At 41.0% G+C, this 27,942-nt stretch overlaps 1 protein-coding gene across 1 annotated transcript; it reads right to left on the reverse strand.

Moving 5' to 3' along the window:
- Window positions 1–3,913: 3,913 nt before the first annotated feature.
- On the reverse strand, window positions 3,914–27,942 carry LOC141762789 (sterol 26-hydroxylase, mitochondrial-like). The gene is made up of 9 exons (XM_074626850.1): window positions 27,650–27,942; window positions 23,276–23,466; window positions 22,894–23,093; window positions 22,621–22,818; window positions 22,360–22,523; window positions 7,112–7,278; window positions 6,224–6,305; window positions 5,906–6,142; window positions 3,914–5,058 (listed from the first exon to the last, which is right to left on the reverse strand). The coding sequence occupies exons 1-9, from the start codon at window positions 27,878–27,880 to the stop codon at window positions 4,942–4,944; spliced, it is 1,587 nt and encodes a 528-aa protein (XP_074482951.1). The 5' UTR covers window positions 27,881–27,942; the 3' UTR covers window positions 3,914–4,941.

Consider the following 27,942-nt stretch of genomic DNA (forward strand, 5'->3'; position numbering starts at 1 on the left):
TAGGCTATATTTTCACATTATTTTACATGTATAATGCACATGATAGGCAATATTTTCACATTATTTTACATGTATAATACACATGATAGGCTATATTTTCACATTATTTTACATGTATAATACACATGATAGGCAATATTTTCACATTATTTTACATGTATAATACACATGATAGGCTATATTTTCACATTATTTTACATGTATAATACACATGATAGGCTATATTTTCACATTATTTTACATGTATAATACACATGATAGGCAATATTTTCACATTATTTTACATGTATAATACACATGATAGGCAATATTTTCACATTATTTTACATGTATAATACACATGATAGGCTATATTTTCACATTATTTTACATGTATAATACACATGATAGGCAATATTTTCACATTATTTTACATATATAATGCACATGATAGGCTATATTTTCACATTATTTTACATGTATAATGCACATGATAGGCTATAATTTCACATTATTTTACATGTATAATACACATGATAGGCAATATTTTCACATTATTTTACATATATAATGCACATGATAGGCTATATTTTCACATTATTTTACATGTATAATGGACATGATAGGCAATATTTTCACATTATTTTACATGTATAATGCACATGATAGGCTATAATTTCACATTATTTTACATATATAATACACATGATAGGCTATATTTTCACATTATTTTACATGTATAATACACATGATAGGCTATATTTTCACATTATTTTACATGTATAATACACATGATAGGCTATATTTTCACATTATTTTACATGTATAATACACATGATAGGCAATATTTTCACATTATTTTACATATATAATGCACATGATAGGCTATATTTTCACATTATTTTACATGTATAATGCACATGATAGGCAATATTTTCACATTATTTTACATGTATAATACACATGATAGGCTATATTTTCACATTATTTTACATGTATAATACACATGATAGGCAATATTTTCACATTATTTTACATGTATAATACACATGATAGGCTATATTTTCACATTATTTTACATGTATAATACACATGATAGGCTATATTTTCACATTATTTTACATGTATAATACACATGATAGGCAATATTTTCACATTATTTTACATGTATAATACACATGATAGGCAATATTTTCACATTATTTTACATGTATAATACACATGATAGGCTATATTTTCACATTATTTTACATGTATAATACACATGATAGGCAATATTTTCACATTATTTTACATATATAATGCACATGATAGGCTATATTTTCACATTATTTTACATGTATAATGCACATGATAGGCTATAATTTCACATTATTTTACATGTATAATACACATGATAGGCAATATTTTCACATTATTTTACATATATAATGCACATGATAGGCTATATTTTCACATTATTTTACATGTATAATGCACATGATAGGCAATATTTTCACATTATTTTACATGTATAATGCACATGATAGGCTATAATTTCACATTATTTTACATATATAATACACATGATAGGCTATATTTTCACATTATTTTACATGTATAATACACATGATAGGCTATATTTTAACATTATTTTACATATATAATACACATGATAGGCTATATTTTAACATTATTTTACATGTATAATACACATGATAGGCTATATTTTCACATTATTTTACATATATAATGCACATGATAGGCTATATTTTCACATTATTTTACATATATAATACACATGATAGGCTATATTTTCACATTATTTTACATGTATAACACGCAGTGGTGGAATTAAGCTAAGAGGAGCGTGCAACTAGAGCTCCACTGTGTTTCTACTCGTAAATGTACAAATAGAAAAGTCACTTGAAATCTTTTGCAGTGCGCGTCCGATGCACGACGTCCTCACGCACAGGGAGATGAGATGAGATGAGCGACGTCAAGCTGTTCAACATCAGGACCACCACAGGAAGTGGGTTTATTTGACCTTCAAAATAAAATTGACACATTTGGGACAAACCTGGTGGTGGTGGTGGTGGTGCAGGTTTTGAGCTTGCATTGCAAAGACTTTACTGCAAGTTGTAGGTTGTACTGCAACTTCTAACTGCACATCAGTATTTAGGGTTGTACTGCAACTTCTAACTGCACATCAGTATTTAGGTTTGTACTGCAACTTCTAACTGCACATCAGTATTTAGGTTTGTACTGCAACTTCTAACTGCACATCAGTATTTACGGTTGTACTGCAACTTCTAACTGCACATCAGTATTTACGGTTGTACTGCAACTTCTAACTGCACATCAGTATTTAGGGTTGTACTGCAACTTCTAACTGCACAGTAGTATTTAGGTTTGTACTGCAACTTCTAACTGCACATCAGTATTTAGGTTTGTACTGCAACTTCTAACTGCACATCAGTATTTAGGTTTGTACTGCAACTTCTAACTGCACATCAGTATTTAGGTTTGTACTGCAACTTCTAACTGCACATCAGTATTTAGGGTTGTACTGCAACTTCTAACTGCACATCAGTATTTAGGGTTGTACTGCAACTTCTAACTGCACAGTAGTATTTAGGGTTGTACTGCAACTTCTAACTGCACATCAGTATTTAGGGTTGTACTGCAACTTCTAACTGCACAATAATATTTAGGGTTGAACTGCAACTTCTAACTGCACAGTAGTATTTAGGTTTGTACTGCAACTTCTAACTGCACATCAGTATTTAGGGTTGTACTGCAACTTCTAACTGCACATCAGTATTTAGGGTTGTACTGCAACTTCTAACTGCACAATAATATTTAGGGTTGTACTGCAACTCTATGATTTGTCTTTTAGTTCCAGGTGATCCACCATATATGGCATGTCAGAGCTCTCATGCAGCCAAGAAAACAAGACTGTCCATGATCAAACTTTTCACATAAAACTGTTTAGGCTGGATTTACAACAGCCTCAAGACCCCAGACCCTCAGGTGCCTTAAAAGGCCCAGGTTCAGGGTGTACCAAATAGTTTGACTGATTGCAAATGTCTTTCTGAATGTGCAACACTAATGCACAATGCCAGTTTCCAGCTGTATCAATCAGGTTTTCTATACTCCAAACCATGTAGCATTTGGTGTTAAAGTCTGTTTAAAGACAATAATGCACAAGTTAAATAAATCCAACAAACCCAACAAATTAACTGGAAAAGCCAGATGGATCCACAGGAGCTCACTCTGAAATCTGAATTTTCAGAGAAATAAAGTGGAGTAATATATTGAGAAATGGGGCGTCTGATATGTTTTTGACAAACTGCATCCTGGAATTACGAGTCATTCTCTCAGATAAATTTGTGAGCCTCTTTAATTAATACTTTGTGCCCTTAAATGACTCTTTGGATGATTTGTGAATTACCTAAATGTGCACAAGTTGAATAACAAACTCCAAAAAAGCTTCTTCTTCTTTTTTTCTTTTTTTAAAGTTCTACTCTTGTGACACAATGTCTGATTAATTGAGGAACTCATGATACACCATGTTAATTGTTGATCACTGTATACGACTGTGGTGCAACAGTGAAACAGTTTATGACACTGAGCATTTCATTTCCTGCAAAAATAAAGAAGCTAAATGTACTGAAGTGTCCAGCAGGCGGCGGCAGAGGAGCAGTTTACAACTGTTGACCCAGTTTTAGTCTCCCAGTGCTTTAATGGGACTGTTTTGTATACATTTTCATTGAGCATCTTTAATCAATGACATCAAGATTCAGAGAAAAAAAAACAAGTTCAGACCAGAAATAAAATTCTGCCTGCATTTCCTCTACACGGCTGATTTACTATAATTCAAATTATCTCTCTTATTTCCATATTATTGTTGTTGTCTCCTTGTTTGTGTGGGCCCAGATAGATGAGGCAAAGATACATAGAAAATATAGATTTTTATTTGTATCATCACAATAAGATCTCCATAGGAATATTACAGTAGTGTTACAGAGATTATGGCCTAACAGAGGGCATTTCATCTCTTTCACCGCTTTTTATGAACAAGTTATCATTAATCACCCATAAAAACCTGTGGAGACTCTTTAAAGTTGTTGTTAAATCACTGCTTTGTGTAAAAAGAAAAATGTGTGTAGCTTTAGCTGTGATTTAAGCACCGTTTGATATCAAATGAAACAGAAAAGAGCCGTTGAATGCACAGAATTCAGTCTGAAAACCTCCTTTCCTTCATTGCCTTTTTGTTTCCTTCCCTGTCTCCTATCTTGCCTCTCACCTCCTTAAAGTTGAGTTCATGTTAAAAGTTCAAATAAAAACATTGTGTTGGATGTGAAATGGGTTTCATAGTGGTGAGCAGCGGATAAATTCAGCAGTAGATTATAAAACCATGGCTATAGAGAGTTATTAAAAACATAAGCTGTCAGAGGGGGGCAGTGCACACACACACACACACACACACACACACAAACCAGGTATTTCACATCAGCCTGTGGCTATGTTAAAATTGAGAAATTAAATCCCGTCAGCAATAATAAACAACATGTCTGTGCAAAGACGGCAAAGTATGAGCATTAAGTGAAGTTAAACAATAAAAGACTGAGGAGAGTGTGTGTGTGTGTGTGTGTGTGTGTGTGTGTGTGTGTTGAGTCCTGTAGGTTTCAGGAAAATAATTATATATAATAATTAATCTCTATCCTCAAGTTGCATATCATTCATTGAAATGAGTGATTTATGTGCTGATTCACATGGACTCTGGTGAGAATCCTCCCACATCCAGGGTGATAAACACCAGATTTGACCTTTAATTTGCGCCCTTAAATAAGTCATTTATGTTCTTATTTCTACTGTAAAAGTGTGTGCAGACATTTACAGCTCAGGTTAAACATGTCACCTCTCGTGCACCACGCGTTGTTGGACGTGCGTTTCACACATTAAATTGCTGCACCCTCATCAGCCTCTGGACAGGAAGCGCAGGTTGATGGGCTTTGCGGGGATGAGCAGGGTTCGAGTTTTCGGCTCCACGAGCGGTGCACCATGTTCAGGCTGGACCTCGTAGTGCTGCATTAGCTGGAAGGAGACATAAAACAGCCTTTAAATCCATACAGGAGCTTCATTCTGTTAGATACTTGAGGATTTTGTTTGTAGATCTTAGCAGGATATCTCAAAAACTTGAGCACAGATTTGAATGAAACAAATCATTTCTTTTTGGAGAACTTTTTCAAGGATTTCTTAATTTGTGGCTGGCTAAATAAAAGAACATAAGCAAAAGAAAAATATAAAGAAACTAGGGCTGTCAGATTTAACGCGTCGACGCAAATGAGTTTTAACGCCACTAATTTCTTTAACGCATTACTGCAACTTGCGTAGAAAACCTAATGAATCCATAGGTACCAACCATGACATATTAACTTGTCATGTGTCATGTCATGAAGGAGGTTAAATAACGCTTCAAACTTTTGTCTGTGGCAAACTTTCAAATAAATTGTGGCAAGGAAAACCTGGCATGGCCATTTTCAAAGGGGTTCCTTGACCTCTGACCTCAAGACATGTGAATGAAAATGTGTTCTATGGGAACCCACGAGTCTCCCCTTTACAGACATAACTTCCTGGACAATATTTATCATTGTTTTGTGTTGTTAACTGATTTCCAATAAGAAATATATAAATACATTTGCATAAAGCAGCATATTTGTCCACTCCCATGTTGATAAGAGTATTAAATACTTGGCAAATCTCCCTTTAAGGTACATTTTGAACAGATAAAAAATGTGTGATTGCGATTAATCGAGATTAACTATGGACAATCATGCGATTAAATATTTTAAACGATTGACAGCCCTAAAAGAAACACAAATTGGCCAAGAAGTAGGCTAAAAGTCCACTTCCTGTCTCTGTCTGTCTCTTCTTCACTCACCCTGGACAGAGCAAAGTACATCTCCATCTCCGCCACCCTCTTCCCAACACAGGCTCGCACCCCGACTCCGAAGGGGATGAAGCTGTACGGGTGGTGCTGGTAGAAGCCGGGCGCCGCCCTGCCACAGACGCTGCTGGCCGCCTCGGCACGGAGCCAGCGCTCTGGGACGAAGAGCTCTGCGTCTACGAACTCTGCTTCATTGTGACAGACTGCGTAATGACACAGATGGAACTGAGTCTGCAAAGAAGAGAAGCGTATTTAAATCATTTCTGATCTTTAAAGTTAAAGGTGCCTCACATCCTGGTTGTGCTTTCCTACCTTCTTTGGGAACCAGTAGTTTCCCACGATCACCTCATCGTCTGAAATAAAGCGTCCGTTTCCAGGAAACACGGGATAAAGGCTGGAGGAGAAAGACACAGACGACAGTCAGACTCTAAATCAGAGACAGAGCTAACCTGGAGCATGTTATTGATTATTTATGTCCGATTCAGTGTTTTATTCTTTGCTTTACGTCAGCTGTACTAGCTGTACCATATAAGTCAAAAACTGATAAAAGCTGTTCTGTCACTTTGCCAGTCTCACAGGTCAGGGCATGTCAGGTCGAAACACGTAGAAATACCACAAAATAAAAAAAATGCTCCGTCACAAGTTCTGCCTTTTAAAAAACTTATCAGCAGAAGTATCAAAAGTAAAAGTAGTCGTGCTGCAACATAACTCCTTTCAGAGTGTTTTTATTATCATTATAATAAAAACACTCTGAAATGAGTCATTATATTACATTATAATATATATAATATAATATAATGATAATAAAAACACTCTGAAAGGAGTCATTATATTACATTATATTATATATAATATAATATAATGATAATAAAAACACTCTGAAAGGAGTCATTATATTATATTATATTATATATAATATAATATAATGATAATAAAAACACTCTGAAAGGAGTCATTATATTATATTATATTATATTATATATATTATATTAGCTGCATTATAATATTGTAGCTGGTCAAGGTTCAAGGAGCAGATTATTTGACTACTATATAACTAATCTAATCTAGAACACTGCATCTGACTGGTTACTAAGTACTTCATGTATAAAGTTCAGCTGATTGATGGGCTGCTTGTTTTCCAAACTGTAGTTCCAGGGCCAACACTGCTTCGTGAGTAGTTCATACTAGCAGTCTGCTCACCGTAGCGTCTCCTTGATGACGGCCTTCAGGTAGGGCATCCTGCTCAGGTGCTCTGTGGTTGGCTCCCGTCTGTCCGGACACACAGAGTCCACCTCTCTGTAAAGTCGATCCTGAGCCCTGCGGTCCCTCGCTAAGTGGTACAGCGCCCACGACAGTGTGTTGGAGGTCTGAGATCAGGAGGGAATCAGATTATTGTCCATCACAGGGCTAAGACTAGCAGTCTGAGAGAGTCAGAGGAAATAAAGTCATTGTGAGGAAGCAACAACTCCCTCACTAACTGTTTGGTAAAGCCAAGTGGGGTTGATCACAGTTATCTTTGTTTTTCCTTATGTGGGTAGTTAAGGGGTTAATTGACTGACAGAGACTGAGTGGCTCCAAGTGTAATCAGGTGTGCTCTGATTTCCCAGGTTCTCACTGCAGGTGTCTCCAGTCTGAGCTGATGGCAGCACTCGCCTGATAAGCCAGTTTGAACTGGAAAGGCGGGCTGTTAGGTTATATGACCATGTGTGAAAGTAGAGTTTGGGGGGGAGAGTGGTAAAAAGAGCAGCACCAGGCATGTGGTGAGCTGTGTAACAGAATGCAGAGGGTTTTTTACCTCCATGTGTTTTTTCCTTTGTTTGATGGAATTTTTACAGACTGAAAATAAAAGTCTGCCTTATTTTTCAAGCATACTTACCTGCCAGTGTGATGATTTCTCTTCGTGACTTTTCACCTTGCTCTCCTGCACCTCACCTTGCAACAATTGGTGGCAGTGGTGGGATCTAATACGCCTGTGTCGAGTTGGTGTTGGAATGCTGACTAAATGAGAGGTGCAGTACGTGGAAGAGGTCGGCCGAAGAAATCCACCTTGGCAGAAATGGAGATAAAGAATGCTGAAAGGACAGTGGGGTTTGAGCCACCACTTGATGGCGCCATGGCCGCTGGAGATGAAGAAGAAGAACCAGTGGTACGGCCAAAAATACTTATAGACCGTGTTGCTAGTGAAGAACTCTCTGCCACAGACTTTTTTGAAGAAATGAGAGAGTTTATGCGACGGTCTAGACAAACTGAAGCGGTACTTTTTGATCAAACAGCTAAGAGGTGAGATGGGAGCAAAGTCGACGCAGGACTGGATGTCAGATGAACAATATGAACAGCCTGACCAACATTATCCTCATGCTATACCTGCTGGTGTTTTAAAGCTGCAAGATGAAACCTCCATGCACCTGCCCACAGTTAAAGAACCAAAGAAATTCATTCCACTTCAAGCTAGTGGGCCTGTCTCCTCATTACAGCAACTGTTGCCTCAGCAGCAACAGCGTGCTTCTCCACCAACCCGGTCTGTTGGGCCCCGTGTCAGTGAACCAAGAATACCTGACTTCAAAGAAGGTGAAGATCCAGAGAGCTTCTTTGTTCGGTTTGAGCGGATGGCCAGAACATGGGGGTGGCAGCCAGTGGAGTGGGCAGCCAGAGTGGTCACCTTATTGACGGGAAAAGCTCTTGATGCTTATGCGGGAATGGACGAAGAACAAGCTGAATCCTACGAGGCCATTAAAGCAGCAGTGTTAATGAAGTTCAATGTGACGGAGGAGACTTACAGACAGCGTTTCCGGAGCACTATTGTGCCAGTGGGAGAAACAGTCCGTGAAACCTACAACCGGATAAAGGGACTTTATAAACGATGGATGCGACCAAACAGCCGCACTAAGGAGCAGATTGGTGAGTCCATTGTTTTGGAGCAATACCTCCGTGTGCTCCAACCAGACATTCGCACCTGTGTAAAGGAGAATGATCCCCAGACAGGAGAGGAAGCAGCGGACCTGACAGAGCGCTACACGGCTGCTCACGGGGACCCTTCAAGGAAAAAGTTGACTGTTGGGAAGCCAAGGTTTGGGGAGTCCAAACCTTACGGTTTGCCTGTTGTGGACAACAAGGACATTGGGGTTGGTAAGAAACCTGTACATTCAAACTTGAAACCTAACTTCCCATGTTTTTACTGTCAGCAACCTGGCCACAAAGCTTCATTTTGTCCTTTTAAAAAGATCAAAAACAGTTGAGTTGTGTTCTGTACCTCGTCCTGATAATGATGAACATGATGATGTTAATGAGAATGAAATGATTCCACATAGACATGTAGTAGATGTCACAGTTAACGGTCATGTGGCAAAGGCTCTGGCTGACACTGGTAGTTCGCAAACTTTGGTAAAGTCCAGCCTACTCCACAACTCACTGACTAACTTTGAACGAAATGTAAATATCACATGTGTTCATGGATGTAAGAAAGATTACCCAACTGCAGAAGTGATCATTGAGGTTGAAGGGCAAGCCTTTATGTTAACTGTTGGTGTGCTAGATCACCTAGCATATGATGTAATCCTTGGAGAAGATTTGCCTGTGCTAGACAATTTGGTCCAGCAAAACTCTGTAGCATACTCTTGTGCTGTAGTGACTCGCTCTGTCACCAAGGGGTTAGAACCCCTACCTGAGGCAGATGATGGTTTGTTTAAAGGGGGAAATAAGGTTAAGAAAACAAAACGTCAGCGTCGTCAGGAGAAAAACAGAAATCTTGATAAAGCTAAATGTCCTGACCCTGCTCTCCCTTTAACTCCTCCCATTGAACCACAATGGCAAATCCCTGACAATTTCAGAGAGATTCAGGAGAATGACTCCTCTCTGAAACCTCTCTTTGCAAAAGTTTGTGAAATAGATGGGGTCCTAAAAGCTGGCACAGGGGGGCTGAAAGGTGTAATTGGGGATCCCTTTGTCATAAAAGACAACCTTTTGTATTTGGCAGACATTGAGAAACCTAGACTTGTTATTCCAAAAGAGTATCGTCAAGTAATCCTGCATGTGGGTCATACTATTCCATGGGCTGGCCATTTAGGGCAGGCCAAAACCTATAACCGCATTGCTGAGCGCTTCTATTGGCCAGGGTTATACAAAGGGGTACTGGAGTATTGCAAGACATGTCATGATTGCCAGGTGGTGGCCCCCACCAAAATTTCAGACCGAGGCCAATTACAACCATTACCTATTATGAGTGTGCCTTATGAGAGAATAGCCATGGATATCATTGGTCCCCTGCCAAAGAGTAGCAAAGGACACAAATTTGCCCTGGTGATATGTGACTATGCAACCAGATATCCAGATGTTTATCCACTGCGCTCCATTCAGGTCAAACATATAGTTCGATGTTTAGTGGAGTTATTCTCTAGAGTTGGCATCCCTAAAGAGATCTTAACAGATCAAGGTTCAAACTTTATGTCACATCTAATGAAGTCACTGTATTCTCAACTTGGTGTGAAAGGGATAAGAACCACTCCTTACCACCCTGAAACCGATGGTCTTGTCGAGCGATTTAATGGTACCCTGAAACAAATGTTGAGAAAATTTGTTGAGGATACTGGCAAAGACTGGGATAAATGGTTGCCTTTCCTTTTGTTTGCATATCGAGAGGTACCCCAGGCTTCAACTGGTTTCTCCCCTTTTGAGCTGGTGTATGGCAGACAGGTGAGAGGCCCTTTGGACATGCTGAAGGAGAACTGGGTGGCTGGTGTGGCAACGTCACCAACAACGAACATCATCTCCTACATTCTGCAGATGCGAGACAAACTGGAAAGTTGCAGAGAAAGAGTCAAAGAAAACATGCTGGAGGCTCAACATAAACAAAAGGTATGGTACGACAAACATGCTCGAGAAAGAGAACTGAAAACTGGACAGAAAGTGTTGGTACTGCTCCCTACTGGGCCGAGTAAGTTACTAGCGAAGTGGCAAGGCCCCTATCCTGTTACCAGAAAGGTGGGCCCAGTAACATATGAAATTTCCTGTCCTGATAAACAAAAACACAAGCAACTGCTCCATGTAAACCTGTTAAAGGAATACCATGAAAGAAATCCCTTGGAAACAGGTGGAGAGCATGTTCTGATGGTCCAGGATGTCCAGTCTGAAGATGATGTGGCGGAAGCTGAGGAAGCGGACATGAGGCCCTTCAGAGAGAAGTGTAAACCCCAGATCCCTCCAGAGCACCTGAGTGTGGATCAGTGGCATCAACTGGGTGAGCTTAAACAATCTTTTTCCATCATTGTTCTCAGAAAAACCTGGCCGAACTGATGTGATAAAACACAAAATTGTTCTGAAGGACACTAAACCTGCTCGCCTGAAGCCTTACAGAATTGCAGAACGAATGATGGAACCACTGAAGAAGGAGGTGCAGATGATGTTGGACATGGGAGTCATTGAACCATCCAGAAGTGAGTGGTCAAACCCCATAGTGCTTGTTCCCAAGAAGAATTGTACTCAACCTCGGTTCTGTTCCGACATGAGGAAACTGAACAGTATTTCCTGTTTTGATTCATATCCCATGCCCCGTATCGATGAGCTACTAGAGAGAATCGGGAAAGCCAACTACATCACAGCATTAGACCTTTGTAAAGGTTACTGGCAAGTGCCTCTTGACCCATCTTGCAAAGAATACACAGCGTTCCAGATTCCAGGAATGGGCTTGTTCCAGTACACTGTGTTACCCTTTGGCCTTCATGGCGCACCTGCGACCTTTCAAAGATTAATGGACATTGTTCTTAATGATTGCTCCAGGTTTTCAGCTGCCTATCTTGATGATGTAGTGATCTACAGTGAATCCTGGGAAGAACACTTGCAGCATCTTCAAATCGTCCTAAGCAAGATACAGGAAGCCGGGCTGACCCTGAATGCAAACAAGTGTTCCTGGGCTCAGGAGGAGGTGAAATACCTTGGCTACCTGGTCGGCCGTGGGCAGATAAGGCCACAAATAGAGAAGATAAAGGCCATACAGATGATTCCAAGACCCCTGACCAAGAAGCAAGTGAGATCCTTTTTAGGACTCGTGGGGTGGTACAGAAGGTTTGTTCCCCATTTCTCTACATTGGCGGCACCACTCACCGAACTAACAAAAAAATCAACCTCGAAAGTGATATGGAATGATGAGTGTGAACGTGCCTTCCAAGCATTGAAAAGGCAGATCTGTCAAGCTCCTGTGTTGCAGAGCCCGGACTTCACGAAAGCATTCCTTGTGCAGGTTGATGCCTCCGGTGTTGGACTAGGAGCGGTGCTAGCCCAGGGGGAACCTGGTGAAGAGAAACCTGTCCTGTTCTTAAGTAAGAAACTGTTTGACCGGGAGAAAAAGTACTCTACTGTGGAAAAGGAGGGACTGGCTATAAAATGGGCTATTGATTCATTGAAGTATTATCTTTTGGGAAGAGAGTTTGTATTGCAGACAGACCACAGACCTTTGAAGTGGATGCAATCCAAGCAGCATCAGAATGCAAGGATTCTGCGTTGGTGCCTAGCCCTCCAGCCATACCAGTTCACCATAGAGCACTGTCCTGGTAAGAAAAATCTTATTGCTGATTATCTGTCACGTTTGCCTGACTTATGTAAGCCAGAGGGGGAGGAGGTGTGAAATGTGAGGAAGCAACAACTCCCTCACTAACTGTTTGGTAAAGCCAAGTGGGGTTGATCACAGTTATCTTTGTTTTTCCTTATGTGGGTAGTTAAGGGGTTAATTGACTGACAGAGACTGAGTGGCTCCAAGTGTAATCAGGTGTGCTCTGATTTCCCAGGTTCTCACTGCAGGTGTCTCCAGTCTGAGCTGATGGCAGCACTCGCCTGATAAGCCAGTTTGAACTGGAAAGACGGGCTGTTAGGTTATATGACCATGTGTGAAAGTAGAGTTTGGGGGGGAGAGTGGTAAAAAGAGCAGCACCAGGCATGTGGTGAGCTGTGAAACTGAATGCAGAGGATGATTTTCCCTCCATGTGTTTTTTCCTTTGTTTGATGGAATTTTTACAGACTGAAAATAAAAGTCTGCCTTATTTTTCAAGCATACTTAGCTGCCAGTGTGATGATTTCTCTTCGTGACTTTTCACCTTGCTCTCCTGCACCTCACCTTGCAACAGTCATTACAGTTCATCCATCCATCCAATACATGTTGAGATATTTCAGTCTGGACTAAAGTGGTGGAGCGACCAACCGACATCCATGAAGCTGCTACAAACTAGAAAACCTAAAGAATCCATCGGTACCAACCATGTCATACTAGCTTGTCCTGAAGGAGGCTAAATGACGTTCCAAACTTGCGCTAAATTTTAGTGAGGAAAAACTGTCATGGCCATTTTCAAAGGGGTCCCTTGACCTCTGACCTCCAGATCAGTGAATGTAAATGGGTTCTATGGGTACCCACGAGTCTCCCCTTTACAGACATGCCCACTTTATGATAATCACATGCAGTTTGGGGCAAGTCATAGTCAAGTCAGCACACTGACACACTGACAGCTGTTGTTGCCTGTTGGGCTGCAGTTTGCCATGTTATGATGTGAGCATATTGTTTTATGCTAAATGCAGTACCTGTGAGGGTTTCTGGACAATATCTGTCATTGTTTTGTGTTAATTGATTTCCAATAATAAATATATACATTTGCATAAAGCGGCATATTTGTCCACTCCCATGTTGATAAGAGTATTAAATACTTGTTAAATCTCAAAGGTACATACATCACGATTAATCATGATTACCTCTGGACACTCATGCGATGAATCACCAATACATATTTTAATCGATTGACAGCCCTCAGTCCAACACTTTCATGTATTTGCCCATCTTACAACAGAACTGTATGTGCATAGTTTTGTTTTTAATGCAAAGTCCTTCGCTGCTTGTCTGAGATCTGAGAGTGGACACTGGGTGGTTATTTTAATTTCCTTTCATGCTTTTGATTGTTATTAACAAAGAGGAAGTTGGCAGTAGAAGCTGTTGGAAATATATCATGATAAAACTGTTGTTGTGTAACAAACTTGATTATGTTGGGAGTTTAGCGAGTTTGGTGTTAACTACTAGGCTTAGACTGTCTACAGATAAGTGACTGATGTAAGACGAGGCAAGAATGATCACATGAAATGATCTCGTGATGGAATGCTGATTGGGCCTGTAAAAAGAACAGCTACAAGGATGAAAGGGCCTTGGGGTTAACAGTGGATGGGGGAAGGGACAGGATGACCATGCAGACAATGTTGTGTAAAGATGGAGTCAGATGTAGGTAGACACGAAGATGTATTGTGACATAGGATGGAAAAGTACTGGGTCTGCAGAAAGCCTGACCCCTCCCCCAGGGTTCGTCAGCTAATGTGTATAAAGGTAAAACGTATAGCAAAGCTCGGGGTTCATTCACTGCGAACTGAACACTGTATTACATGGTATCAGGGACACATTGATGAATCCAGAACTTCTGTTAATAACTCTGTGCAACTTTGATGAATATATGTGCGGAATAAATTGATACTAATGTAACCTAATTTGTAATCTTTTATGATTTTAACTCTGAGCTTGCAGCTGCTTAGAAGATAAACCAACACGCATGAAGGTGACGATTCTCTGAGGGAGAATTCCTTCAATTTGGTGACCCCGACGTGATCTTCAGAAAGAGTGACGCGAGCCAGAGACTGGATGACTCAGTGAGAGAGAGATAAGGGGACCCCTGACTACAAGGCAAAAGGTAAGCAGAACCTGTTAAAACAAATCTGCATATTGGCATAGGATCTAAATTTATCTCTCTTGCTGAGTAAGACACATCTCTGTTTGAATTTTAACATCTAGTTGCACAGTTGAAAGGATCAGGGATCCTAAGGCTCTGGGAGTCTATAAAAAAGGTTTGAGTCCTTTAATAGATCTGGGATCTAAATGTACAGTTGAAAGGATCAGGGATCCTAAGGCTCTGGGAGTTTAGAAAAAAGGTTTGAGTCCTTTAATAGATCTGGGATCTAAATGTTGTGTTGGTAACACTAATAAACTGCATTAATAGTGTCATCAGAGGAAATTTAAAACTGCCTCAGATACCGTGCCTGCACCGCTGACGGGCAACCGTTAGTAGAAGCTTGTGTTTTGGTGGGATCTGTTGCGGGGGCATAACGACCCAATTACTCTGAAACACTACTGTTTGGTATATACTAACACCAACTGTATGAATAGTTCGGTATAAGGGTAAAAACAGCCATGGACGGGGAATTCGATAGAGAGTGTGAGGAAATAGGAGGATGCAACAAGACAGGTCTCACTTTTGGCCAGCAATGGGCCAAGGTGAGGACAAATGTGATTTGCACCTTTGATCCTAAGAAAAAGAATGAACGAGCGAAGGATTTGGATGACTGGTTCAAAGGCATGATAGAAAAAGAGGAGTTTCCTAAAGAGGACTCTAAAGCAGCTGTTACCCCGGCGGTTCGGAGGCACATATTAAAGCAGCAAGACGATTTGGCTGAGACTCGAAAACAATTAAAAAACAGCAATATGTTCACACGAGCAAAAGCTAAAAAACACGTGGAACAACAAGCCAGTTCATTGGCCCAAGCTAATTGTGTTTATTTGGCCTCAGTGACTGAATTAGGCCATCAATGGTCTTCTAAAAAAGAAAAACAACAGCCTAGAACAGAGAGTACTCTGTACCCTAAACTAGGTGATTATCCCGGCCCATTCCCCGATCCTCCCCCCATGCCACAACATCAAATGGTAATGAGAGAAACACCAACCGCCCCTCCCCCATATAAGGACAAAGACTTTCCTCCACCTCCCCCTCCCCCACTAACTGATGAACCCGACCCTCCGAAACCTGTTCTGAGCGTTCAAATACCAGTTGTAACACTGACAGGGGGGAGAGTATGCTACGAAGAAACTCAGGAAGATAGGAAACAGAAAGAAGAGCAGGAGAAAAGACTCCGTCTCTTAGAGATGGAAGTAGGACTAATAAATTTGGCCAGAGCAGGGAGACAGGGGGAAGAAGAAGAGCAGGAACAAAGACAGGTAGATGAAGAAGCTGAGTTAAGACAGCGAAAAGGTAAAGGGAAGAAGGGAGATGAAAAGGTAAGAAGGGGGAGGAGGGGTTCATCAGATTGAAACAGGAGATGGCTGAGGCGGCTGCTTTAGCACTCCCCGACTATTCCCAGCCATTTCACCTCGACGTATCAGAACAACTTTCCACAGCTCATGGTGTTCTATATCAGAAGCAAAGAGGAGACAGGAATGTACTTTACTATTGCAGCATTCTGCTAGACACACCGGAACAGAGAGCTAGTCCGTGTGTCAGATATGCAGCGGCTGTGGCTAAAATAGTTGAGAAAGTAGGACATATTGTCATGCATCACCCACTCCAAATTCTCACTTCCCATAGTACAGTAGCTTATGTCACCTCATCATGTTTCACTCTCACTCCCTTGAGACAAACTAAGATATTACAAGTACTCTCAAAACCACATGTTTCATTTGTACATGAAGGTTGCAATATGGCAGATAACATGGGCGAAGGAGGGGGAGAGAAACATTCCTGTGCGGAAAAATCTGAACCTTTTGTAAAACTACGACCTGACCTGGAGGCATTACCAGTTACTAATCCTGATCTCAGCCTTTTCACCGATGGCTGCTGTTTCAGACACCCTACAGAGGGACTAAAAGCTGGCTATGCTGTTGTAGCGTGTACTAATGACGGAGAAGGCCCTGTAACTCTGTCTTCGGCCCCACTTGAGGGCAAACAGTCTGCTCAAGCCGCTGAACTGACTGCCGTGATATGTGCTCTTAGACTAGCCGAGGGTAAGACTGCAAATATTTTTACTGATTCAGCTTATGTATGTAACGCGATCCACAGGGATATGTCTGGCTGGGTTCAGGCAGGATTCAAAACAAGCGGGAATAAATCTATGGCTCATGAAGGGCTCATGAAGGATTTATTGGCCGCTATCCACCTTCCTGAGAAGGTGGCTGTGGTAAAGGTAAAAGGTCACTCACAGGGAAGTGACCTGGAAAGCATTGGAAATAACGCTGCAGATGAAGCAGCAAAGGCTGCTGCAGGTTATGTCACTGAATGCATAATGATATTAGCTGAACATGTAAGTAGTTTTATTGATGATGTACAAAAAGCCCAGGAGGACGCTCCTGAGCATGAGAGAAAATCCTGGGAAGACGCAGGTGCCACTGATTGTTTTACTGGTTTATGGCAGAAGAATGGGAAAACTGTCATGCCTGACGGATGGATTCCCTCAATGTTGAAACAGACTCATGGTTTGTGCCATGCGGGAGTGGCTGTAATGATGTTTGCATTGGATGCATGGTGGTTCCCTCAAAAGAGGAAAGTGGTTACTGATTTTGTTCAACAATGTGTTGTTTGTCAAACATGTAACATAAGACCCACGGAAAAACCACCGGTGGGCACATATCCTAAACCACAAGGTCCGGGTGAACAAATAGTTATGGATTTTACGGATATGGGGATCCGGGTGGGAGGTAAAAGATTTTTGTTGGTCATAGTGGATGCATTTTCCAGGTGGATTGAGGCCTATCCTACTGGAAAAGAGGACGCTAAAACTGTCATCAAATGTTTGGTGAATAATTATATACCATACCATGGTTTTCCCAAACTTATTCGCTCCGACAATGGCTCTCATTTCAAAAATAAGGATTTGAGAGAAGTGGAGACTGTTTTGGGTCTGGAACACAAGTTTGGCACGGTGTACCACCCAGAATCTCAGGGCAAGGTTGAACGTGCCAACCAGACCATTAAGGGGAAACTGCTAAAGATTTGTCAACAAACGGGTTTGCCATGGACTGAGGCTCTTCCCATTGCTCTTCTGGCTATGAGATCCTCAGTCAATAGGCAAACAGGTTTAACACCGTTTGAACTCAACTGTGGACGACCTTTTCCAGGTCCCACAGTGCCTTTGTGTGTCCTACCTGCTGTAGGATACCGCCCGTATTATCAGAAAGTGAATGCTCTTGTCTCAGCTCTCTCCTGTTCAGGTGCCCCCCATGCTCCGAAGCCTGTGTTGCTGACAGCACCTGAAGGCCCCCCGGAACACCTTTGGTTGAAGGTGTTAAAGAGGAAGTGGTCGGAACCACGGTGGACGGGTCCACATGAAGTAACCGCGAGGACAACGACAGCAGTCCAACTAAAGGGGAAAGGAGGCGTTTGGTGGCACTTGACACAGTGCAGCTCCACAAAGAATCCACCACCCGGTGTGGATTTCATCAGCGGAGGAGTGAACGAGCCAACAACACCACCAGATGAACCGGACAAAGGAACAGCACCAGGGGCAGATGCAAGCATCTCTGCAGGGACACCAAAGAAGAGCACAGAAGAAGACACGTAAAAATTGAAGCGTGACTAATGACTGAATTTTTTGTTTTCTATACTGAATTTTTTGTTTTCTATATATATCACTGTAAAAAATATAAGTGAGCTGTATGAGACACAATTAAGGGACGGAAGGTTTCAAGGTCTTGCTGGTTTTACAGTTAAAACACGGCTTACAAGTAAAGAAAAGGTGACTCACTGAAGGTTTATATGCTTTACGTTATTTTATTTGTTGCATTCCCTGTATCCGCCAATTGACGGAAAAGGTTATAGTAACTGCCATAGAGAAAAGGCGTCCTGATCAACCACCTGACTATCAAATGAATGTGTTCACCAACAGAAGCACAGGGGTTACTCAACATAGATTTCCATGATCATGACTCAGAGGACGAGGTGGTAGATGATAACTCTGTGTAAAAAACTGTAACATTGTATATAGTATAATAATGATGAATGCCTCATGAGAATATATTTCTAGGACAGAAGTGAACTTGGACAAGTTCAAAAGAGGAATTGTTGGAAATATATCATGATAAAACTGTTGTGTAACAAACTTGATTATGTTGGGAGTTTAGCGAGTTTGGTGTTAACTACTAGGCTTAGACTGTCTACAGATAAGTGACTGATGTAAGACGAGGCAAGAATGATCACATGAAATGATCTCGTGATGGAATGCTGATTGGGCCTGTAAAAAGAACAGCTACAAGGATGAAAGGGCCTTGGGGTTAACAGTGGATGGGGGAAGGGACAGGATGACCATGCAGACAATGTTGTGTAAAGATGGAGTCAGATGTAGGTAGACACAAAGATGTATTGTGACATAGGATGGAAAAGTACTGGGTCTGCAGAAAGCCTGACCCCTCCCCCAGGGTTCGTCAGCTAATGTGTATAAAGGTAAAACGTATAGCAAAGCTCGGGGTTCATTCACTGCGAACTGAACACTGTATTACATGGTATCAGGGACACATTGATGAATCCAGAACTTCTGTTAATAACTCTGTGCAACTTTGATGAATATATGTGCGGAATAAATTGATACTAATGTAATCTTTTATGATTTTAACTCTGAGCTTGCAGCTGCTTAGAAGATAAACCAACACGCATGAAGGTGACGATTCTCTGAGGGAGAATTCCTTCAAAGCCGACTCTGACTGATTTATAAGCGGCTGCTGAAATGTCCTCTCTAAACATTTAAAGTCTCGACGCTGGACCTTCTTATACAAAGAGTCAATGTGTGAAGAAAAAGACGTTCAGGTTTAAGGGTTTAAAACGTGGACAGATGCAGCGCAGCATAACAGAACCGGATAAAACTTGAATTACTCCACCAACCAGTCAAGTTTCAGTTTACATCATGTCTGTCCAAAATGTCATCACTTCATCATTTTATCCTGTTAGACATGTCGGTGAAGTTGTCATAATTAGCATATGAATTCTTGGGTTATGTCCAAAAACATGATTTGTGTGGTCACGGTGATCAGTAAATGGACATTTGTGCCAAATTTGAAGACATTCCCTTCAGGTGTTATATAGTATAATAGTCTGGACGGACAACCTGAAACATAATGCGTCCGGCCTCGGCTGTCCCCGGCGTGAAGGCATAACCAAGATAAATCCGTCTGCAAAGTTTCAGCCAAATACAGGCTGAAGGTACAGTTACATTCTTGAGGTATGTTGCAAGAGCTTGTTTCTTTGTATTGGCAACCATTTCACCAGAGAAGGAGTAGCATTTGTGTTCCTTCCAGTATGTGATTTCTCATCTATCTGTCTCAGCTCATATCTCTAGATTTGATTTGAGCTGCAGCTCGCAGCTACAACAACAAGCCTCCACCTCTCCTTGGAATGCAGACAGACGAGCTCTGCGAACGCTGCGACGTGCAGCAACTAAACACCAGCACTCGTCTCTGTTGTTGCAGCTTTATCAGGCCGAACTTAGCTGATCTCACTGTGAACGCCTCAGGACCTACTTTCTCATTGCCCTCTTGGACGCTAGATTGTGTGTTATGTGTAGATGTGGCTAAAGGTCAAGATGAAGTAGATCATGATGCATTAGCAACAGAGAATTTAGCTTGAACTTCTTTGTTTTAAGTCTTAAGGAAGTTGGAGTGTATGGAGGATGGAACCTGCCAAAATCCAAAACAAATCAATAAATAAATGACTGGATAAATAAATAAATATGTCATTAAATGTAGCAAAAATAATATTATAAAAATAAATATAGCCATTAATTAATTGATAAAATGTGACATAAATTGATATTTCTGTTTTTATTTGCTTATTTAGTTATTTATCTCTGTATTAAATGCCTTATTTATTTATTTACTCTTCTGTTTAAATTGACCTTTTATTTATTTATGTACTTATTTGTATTCATTTTTAAAAAATCTATTTTATTTTTGCATATATTTTATTTTCAGGTTGTTACAGCCCCCTCATTTGCATAATGAGGCAGAAATGTATAAATAAATGTAAAAAGAAAAGAATACAGAAATAAATAAGTTTAGAGAACTAAATTTGGGGTGAAATGCAAAGGGAAAATCATGCATAAATAAATAAATGCATAAATACATACATTTAAATAAATAAATAAAAATAAATGCAAAAATAATAAATAATAAAATACATTTTAAAGTTAATAAAAATAAATAAATAAAAGGGAAAGTTAAACAGAAGAGTAAATAAATATGTTTGGGGAAATAAATAAGGGGTGAAATGCAAAGGGAAAACCATGCAAAAATAAAATACATTTACAGATGAATAAATAAAAGGGAAAGTTAAACAGAAGAGTAAATAAATACATAAATAAATAAATACAAATATGAATAAATAAAGACGCAAATTAAAACAGAAATATCAATTTATGTCACATTTTAATCAAATGATTAATGGATATATTTTATTTTTAATATTATTTTTGCTACATTTAATGATACATTTATTTATCTATCGGATCATGTATTCATTTATTGATGTATTTTTAATTTTGGCAGGTTTTGTCCTCCATAAGAGTGAAGTCCAGAGTCTGATTAGGCAGCTTTCTCTGCCTATCCCAGCGGACCCAGAGCCTTTCCTGGAACAACTGGAAATTCCTACATGTTGCGAGAACTGGCCTCACAAACAGTGAAGAGTCATTTCTGCTACTTCATACTTCTACTATATGATACTTTTTACTGCCCTACATGTATCTGACAAATGAAGCTCTAGTTTAAGTTCAGTCAGGAAGACGATCTTCATGCTCAGGCCTGTAATGATGTGTTCCTCACATCCTGCCACTCACTCCTCTAGTGCTGCCGCAATAACCACAATACTGACACTTTATGATCATCACATGCAGTTTGGGGCAAGTCATAGTCAAGTCAGCACACTGACACACTGACAGCTGTTGTTGCCTGTTGGGCTGCAGTTTGCCATGTTATGATTTCAGCATATTTTTTATACCTGTGAGAGTTTCTGGATCAATATCTGTCATTGTTTTGTGTTGTTAACTGATTTCCAATAATAAATATATACATACATTTTCATAAAGCAGCATATTTGCCCACTCCCATGTTGATAAGAGGATTAAATAGTTGATAAATCTCCCTTAAGATTAAAAATGTGTGATTAATCCTGATTAACTATTTTAATCGATTGACAGCCCTAATTAAAACTCAAACCACTCCTCCTCTCTCCATCTGGATGCTCTCTGTGTTCCTAACACACTTATTTTCATCAACATACGGATAAATCAGAAATCATACCAGCCTCCAGCTCTCCCACTGGACAAAACTACAACTGTCTGAAGCTTCTTGAACAGATGACAGGAGAGAAGCAGCAGTTTGAGAAGTTTCTATGGATGTTTTTTCCCCTCAGCTAAAATGAGAATATCTGCTGCTCTGTTCTCTGTGGAGGAGCTGATAGTAAACTATTTACAGCTGCTTCTATAATATATTATCATAACTAATAGTATATACTATTATAATGTTTGTCTCATATGCTCCTGTTTATCTGAACTACTTCTGTCCTGCCACATATCCCCTCAATAAAGGTTCATCTCATCTTATCTGAAATTTAAATCGTGCATGTTAAAACTGACGCACGATGAAATAGTGATAGATTGAAGGCTGGAACCAGCAGCCCCCTACTCACCGTGTCGACCCCTCCCAGCAGCAGCTCAGTGATGCTGATGTAGACCTCGGCTCTGCTCAGCCTGTCACAGGACAGCAGGTAGGTGAGGTAAATGCCCTCCGCCGGCTTGCCGCTGGACACCTGAGCTTGGATTTCAGCGATCCTCCTGTTGATGAGGGATTGCGCTGCCCAACGGAAACACAACAACCAAACACTTTACCAACTTATAAGTGAATCCAAATGACATGAATGTCTCCTTTTGCTGTTTGTCTTGCTACATACCTATGTCATAGAGGTCGTCCCAGGCCTGGACGAAGCGTCTCCAGAAGGGGAGGACGCTGCGGCTCCAGCGAGGGAAGAGGATCACAATCTCAGACAGCGTCAGCATGTCATTGGCGGCGGTGATGAAGCGCTGCGTGTCAACGGGGATCTCCTCCTCCAGGCAGCCCAACCTGGTCTCAAACAAGATGGAGGAGATACCTGCAAGAGGTGAAGAGCATCACAAACCGCCCCGCTGACCTCAACCGCCGCTAGACTTTCTGAAAACATTCCCACCTTCAAAGCCGAACTTGTAGAGCTCAGCAGTCATGTCTGAAACGGTGGCCTGGTCCTCGCTGCGACTGCGGAGGAGCTCGACGCGTCGCAGTAGATCTCCGACCACCTGGTGGATGATGGGGGCGTAGGCCAACACTTCCCGCAGCTTTAGCATCTTAGGGTTCAGGGCGCTGCGGATGCGGTACCACTCCGGTCCTGTGCTACAAAGCAAAAGAGTTCTTCAGATTAACAACTCTTTTAGGGACCTTTACGAACACTTTAGAGAGGAAGAGAGTTGCTACCGGGGATTAAACCCAAACGACTAGGACCACTAATGATTATATTAGCTGTTGTTTATGACCGTTATTATCTTTTACATTTAAAGGAAGATCCATAAACTCACTCCACATGCAGCCCGTAGGCCTGACCTCTCAGGTCCCGGTACTCCTTCCAGTGAGGCAGCTCGGCTCGGAGCGGGTAGCGGCCCTCCTGTTGGATCACCTGAGCGATGAGCTCCGGAGTCGCCACGTTGACGATGTCGAAGGGGCCGAATCTGGAGCGCCAGATGGGCCCGTAAAGGCTCTTCTGGACATCCTGGAAGAGTAACTTGAGTTTAAAGTAGTTCAACATATAATCAGCCCGTATTATATAAATACTGCTCCCATGGTAATGCATCAATAATATATTATATGATATAAAACACTCTGAAAGGGTTCATGTGTGTGTAATTCAGAGTACTACTTTTAAAAGTTGTGTAACTCCAGATTGGCAGGTCCGCCATTGGCGCCCCGTTCTCTTCACAGATGAGAGAAGGTTCACACTGAGCACATGTGACAGACGTGAAAGAGTCTGGAGACGCCGTGGTGAACGGTAACATCATCCAGCATGATCCGTTTGGTGGTGGGTCAGTGATGGTCTGGGGAGGCATACTGTATCCTTGGAGGATCACAGACCTCCATGTCATAGCCAACGGTACCCTGACTGCTGTTAGGTACTGGGATGAAATCCTCAGAGCGATTGTCAGACCGTAAGCTGGTGCAGTGGGCCCAGGGTTCCTCCTGGTGCAGTGGGCCCTGGGTTCCTCCTGGTGCAGTGGGCCCTGGGTTCCTCCTGGGTTCCTCCTGGGTTCCTCCTAGGCTCCTCCTGGGTTCCTCCTGGGTTCCTCCTGGGTTCCTCCTGGGTTCCTCCTAGGCTCCTCCTCGGTTCCTCCTGGGTTCCTCCTGGGTTCCTCCTGGTGCAGTGGGCCCCGGGTTCCTCCTGGTGCAGTGGGCCCTGGGTTCCTCCTGGGTTCCTCCTGGGTTCCTCCTAGGCTCCTCCTGGGTTCCTCCTGGGTTCCTCCTGGGTTCCTCCTAGGCTCCTCCTGGGTTCCTCCTGGGTTCCTCCTGGGTTCCTCCTGGTGTAGTAGGCCCCGGGTTCCTCCTGGTGCAGGACAGTGCCCGGCCTCATGTGGCCAGAGTGTGTAAGCGGTTCCTAGATGACGAAGGCATTGATGCCATTGACCGACCCTCACTAGGTCTCCTGACCTAAATCCAATTGAGCACCTATGGGACGTTATGTATCGGTGAATCCGACGCCACCAAGTACCGCCACAGACTTTCCAGGAGCCCTCTGATGCCCTGATCCAGGTCTGGGAGGAGATCCGCCAGGACACCATCCGCCAACTCATCAGGAGCATGCCCAGACGCTGTAGGGAGTGCATACAGGCACGCGGGAGCCGTACACACTACTGAGTCACTTTATGAGTTGATGTGATGAAATGAAAAGAATGTGATTTACATTCTTTACTTTGATTTTGGGTGTGATTTTGAATCCAGCCCTCAATGAGTTGATGATTTTGGTTTTCATTGACCGTTGTTACGTCATTTTGTTCTCAACAAATTATTCAATGTACATCAGTAACGATTTTACACTTGAATAGTTAGTTATCAAGATCTGATGTGTGATTTAAGTGTTCCCTTCATTTCTTTAGAGCAGTGTATTAAAGGTCACATATTATGCTCATTTCCAGGTTCATAGATGTATTTTAATGTTGCACTAGAACATGTTTACATGCTGCAATGTTCAAAAAAACCTTTATTCTTCTCATACTGCAGCCTGAGTCTGCCTGCCTCAGAGCCTAATTCAGCCGCTGTCTGAAAACCACTGATTCACAGCCTGTCTTTAAAGATCCATCTGTGAGAAATGACCAACAGAATCATCCCAGAGGAGAGCAGACAGCTGAAAGCAGATGGGAGATACAGAGCTAACCCCATTAGCTACATGCTACCGCTATGACACGGTGTGTAAACACAGCGACCATCAGGGTGGAAAATAGAAGATGTGAAACAGTAGTCAGTTCATTATTTCTGCTAAAAGATAAATGTATGGAAGATCAGAGTAATGGTATTGTAAGTGCCGTTGCATAAATGTGTTCATGATATATAATTAGTAATTGATCCCATAAGTTCATGCAATAAATAAATAAATAGATAATTCATTTAATGTAAGGTTAAAAATTTAAATATGATGTGAGTAAAATTATTTGTTTCATACAGTTCAAAATGTGTAACAGGTAGAAGTGTTTCAGTCAAAAGTACATTAGTCCACTGTGTTTTACGTTCCGCCCCGGAACCAATGTTCCCTGTGTAGTACCACTACGACGGAATTCATTGAGGGACTAAAACAATCCAACGTAAGTGAAGGAGCAGATGCCTTTCGCGGGCTCTGTAAAGTGTTTAAAGCTATGATTATCGACGTCTGAAGCTAAAAGCAGACAGTCAAAGAGACTTTCAAAAGGACTTTCATGGACTCAAGAACCTCTTTTCATGACAAGCGGCCAACGAGTTTTCACGGCGTGTGCATGACGTGACTCAGAAGTGAAGCATCAGAGAAAGACGTGTCCAAGCAATAAACGCCCGTATCAAAGAACCGACCTGTGTCTGTGTTGTTGTGAAGAGAGCTACAGGTATATTATTTACAGTAGTAGCTGTCTCTGTGTTACCATGACTACAGACCACCGGAGCTTAGCTTACCATAGTGTACCAGAGCTGAAGACTTTCTCCTGTACCATGTCACATAACTAACTAACAGGTGAGATGATTACAAATGCTGTGAATAATTAATATTGTCATCTGTCAACTCAAATAAAGTTTGACTGTGAAACAGAAATGTGTTGTGTTGCTTACAAGTCACTATTTACTACCTGTACTCTGCTACATGCATGACATCAAATATATATAATATATAAATATCATCTGTTTAAACAGTGTAATTACATAAAGCCTTTGTGAAAGAACATGTTATATTTAGATGATGGGAGTACATGAAGCCTGTTCTGCTGGTTCTTGCAGACTTTGCTCAAGTTAGGTTGAGGAGGAGAGACAGTGACGCGCTGTGGGGCGGGGTCAGCTACTGAAGGTTCTGCTCTGGTTCGACCAGGAAACCCTTACATGGCTTGCATTTCTCTAATGACGTCAGAAGAGAAGGAAAAAAAGCAAAATTTTTTTCTGCACCCATTTCCGGACAAACGGAGGAGGAGAAAAAGAGAGAGGATGGTCTTTTATGATACTATGGTGGCCTGTAGACACACTGGAAACAGATATTGATGTTTAAAAGACATGGAAAAGTGCATTTTGCATAATAGGTGACCTTTAAACTAAAATCATAAAGTTCTTCATAACATTTTGTGAGGATTGCAACTCGATCAGAGTCACACATCTCCTCTGCTCCTCTATTTAAGAAACTCCACATTCTTACTATTTATGATATCAATATTTCTCAAATATGTGTTTTTATTTATAAGATACTTTCTGGTGGGAATATTCCTGAGCAGTTCAAGACCTATTTTAAAACAGATTCTCAGGTCCATTCTTACTCAACCTGTCAGTCTCTAGATCTTCATCCTCCTAAATGTCTCACTAGTAGAGGTCAGTTTTCAATAAGATTTAGGGGAACCAAATTATGGAGTAGCTTTTCACATCTATCAATAAACTGTTCATCTGTCAAATGTTTCAAAAGTCGCTTAAAGGGTCATTTAATTAACTTGTAATTGCTTTACCCCATGTTGTCCATGTATCTGTTTCTATGTTTTTTATTTTTTTCCCACTCACAATGTTGTTTGGTTACGATTACCCAGAAGTCTTTATAGATATTTAAAACAATATCCTCCTCACAAACACTAACCAAACACTACCACGCAACAAACACACACACACACACACACACACACACTTATCTTTTTTGATATATTCACTGTATTGTTATTGTTGTTACTATATATATCTTGTCCTAATTGTTTGTTATCACTATTATGTAGTCATATTGTTTCTTTATATTAATCTTGTCTCTAGGTGGAGGCTTCAGATAAACCCAGTGGTTTTTTTTGCCTCTTCCTGCACTTTATATTATTAATTTTTTTTTTTTGTTATGTTGTATAGTCTTAAATCATATTGTCATTTACCATTATCATTTATTTATTTATTCTTTTGATTATTTATTATGTATCATTTATAATTATATTGTCATTTATCATTATCATTTTTTATTTAGATTATTTATTATATATTATTTATTTATTATTATATTGTCATTTATCATTTATTCTTTTGATTATTTATTATAAATCGTTTATTATTATATTGTCATTTATCACTATCATTTATTTCTTTATTCTTTTGATTACTTGTTATGTCAGATGCACTCAAGTGTTGAGCTCTTCAGGGTAGAAACTATCAAATAAGATGAAAACATGGATCATAAATGAGTTTTGTGAGCAGCAGGTTAAAGCAGTGTAACTGACCTGCAGTAAGTGGCTCTTGTCTGCGTATCCTTTGACGAATAACCAGTAGAGAGTGGTGGATAAACTGGGACCAGGCAGGTCATCGATGCTCTTCAGCTTCCCAGCCTCGGTGGTCGCCTGGACGTTCAGGTTTCTGCTGGAAACAGAGAGGTGGTGGTGTCGCAGCTCCAGTGTCCGAGCAGAGAGCACAGAGAGCCGCAAAGCTCTGGCTGCAGCCACGAAGGAGCTCATGGTGTGAGCTGGAAGCCGGTAGTCCGAATGGGTTTGTTTGTGTCAGTGTCAGACTTTTTAGT

The sequence above is a fragment of the Sebastes fasciatus genome, chromosome 24, assembly GCF_043250625.1.
Source record: "Sebastes fasciatus isolate fSebFas1 chromosome 24, fSebFas1.pri, whole genome shotgun sequence".
NCBI classification, from domain to species: Eukaryota; Metazoa; Chordata; class Actinopteri; order Perciformes; family Sebastidae; genus Sebastes; species Sebastes fasciatus.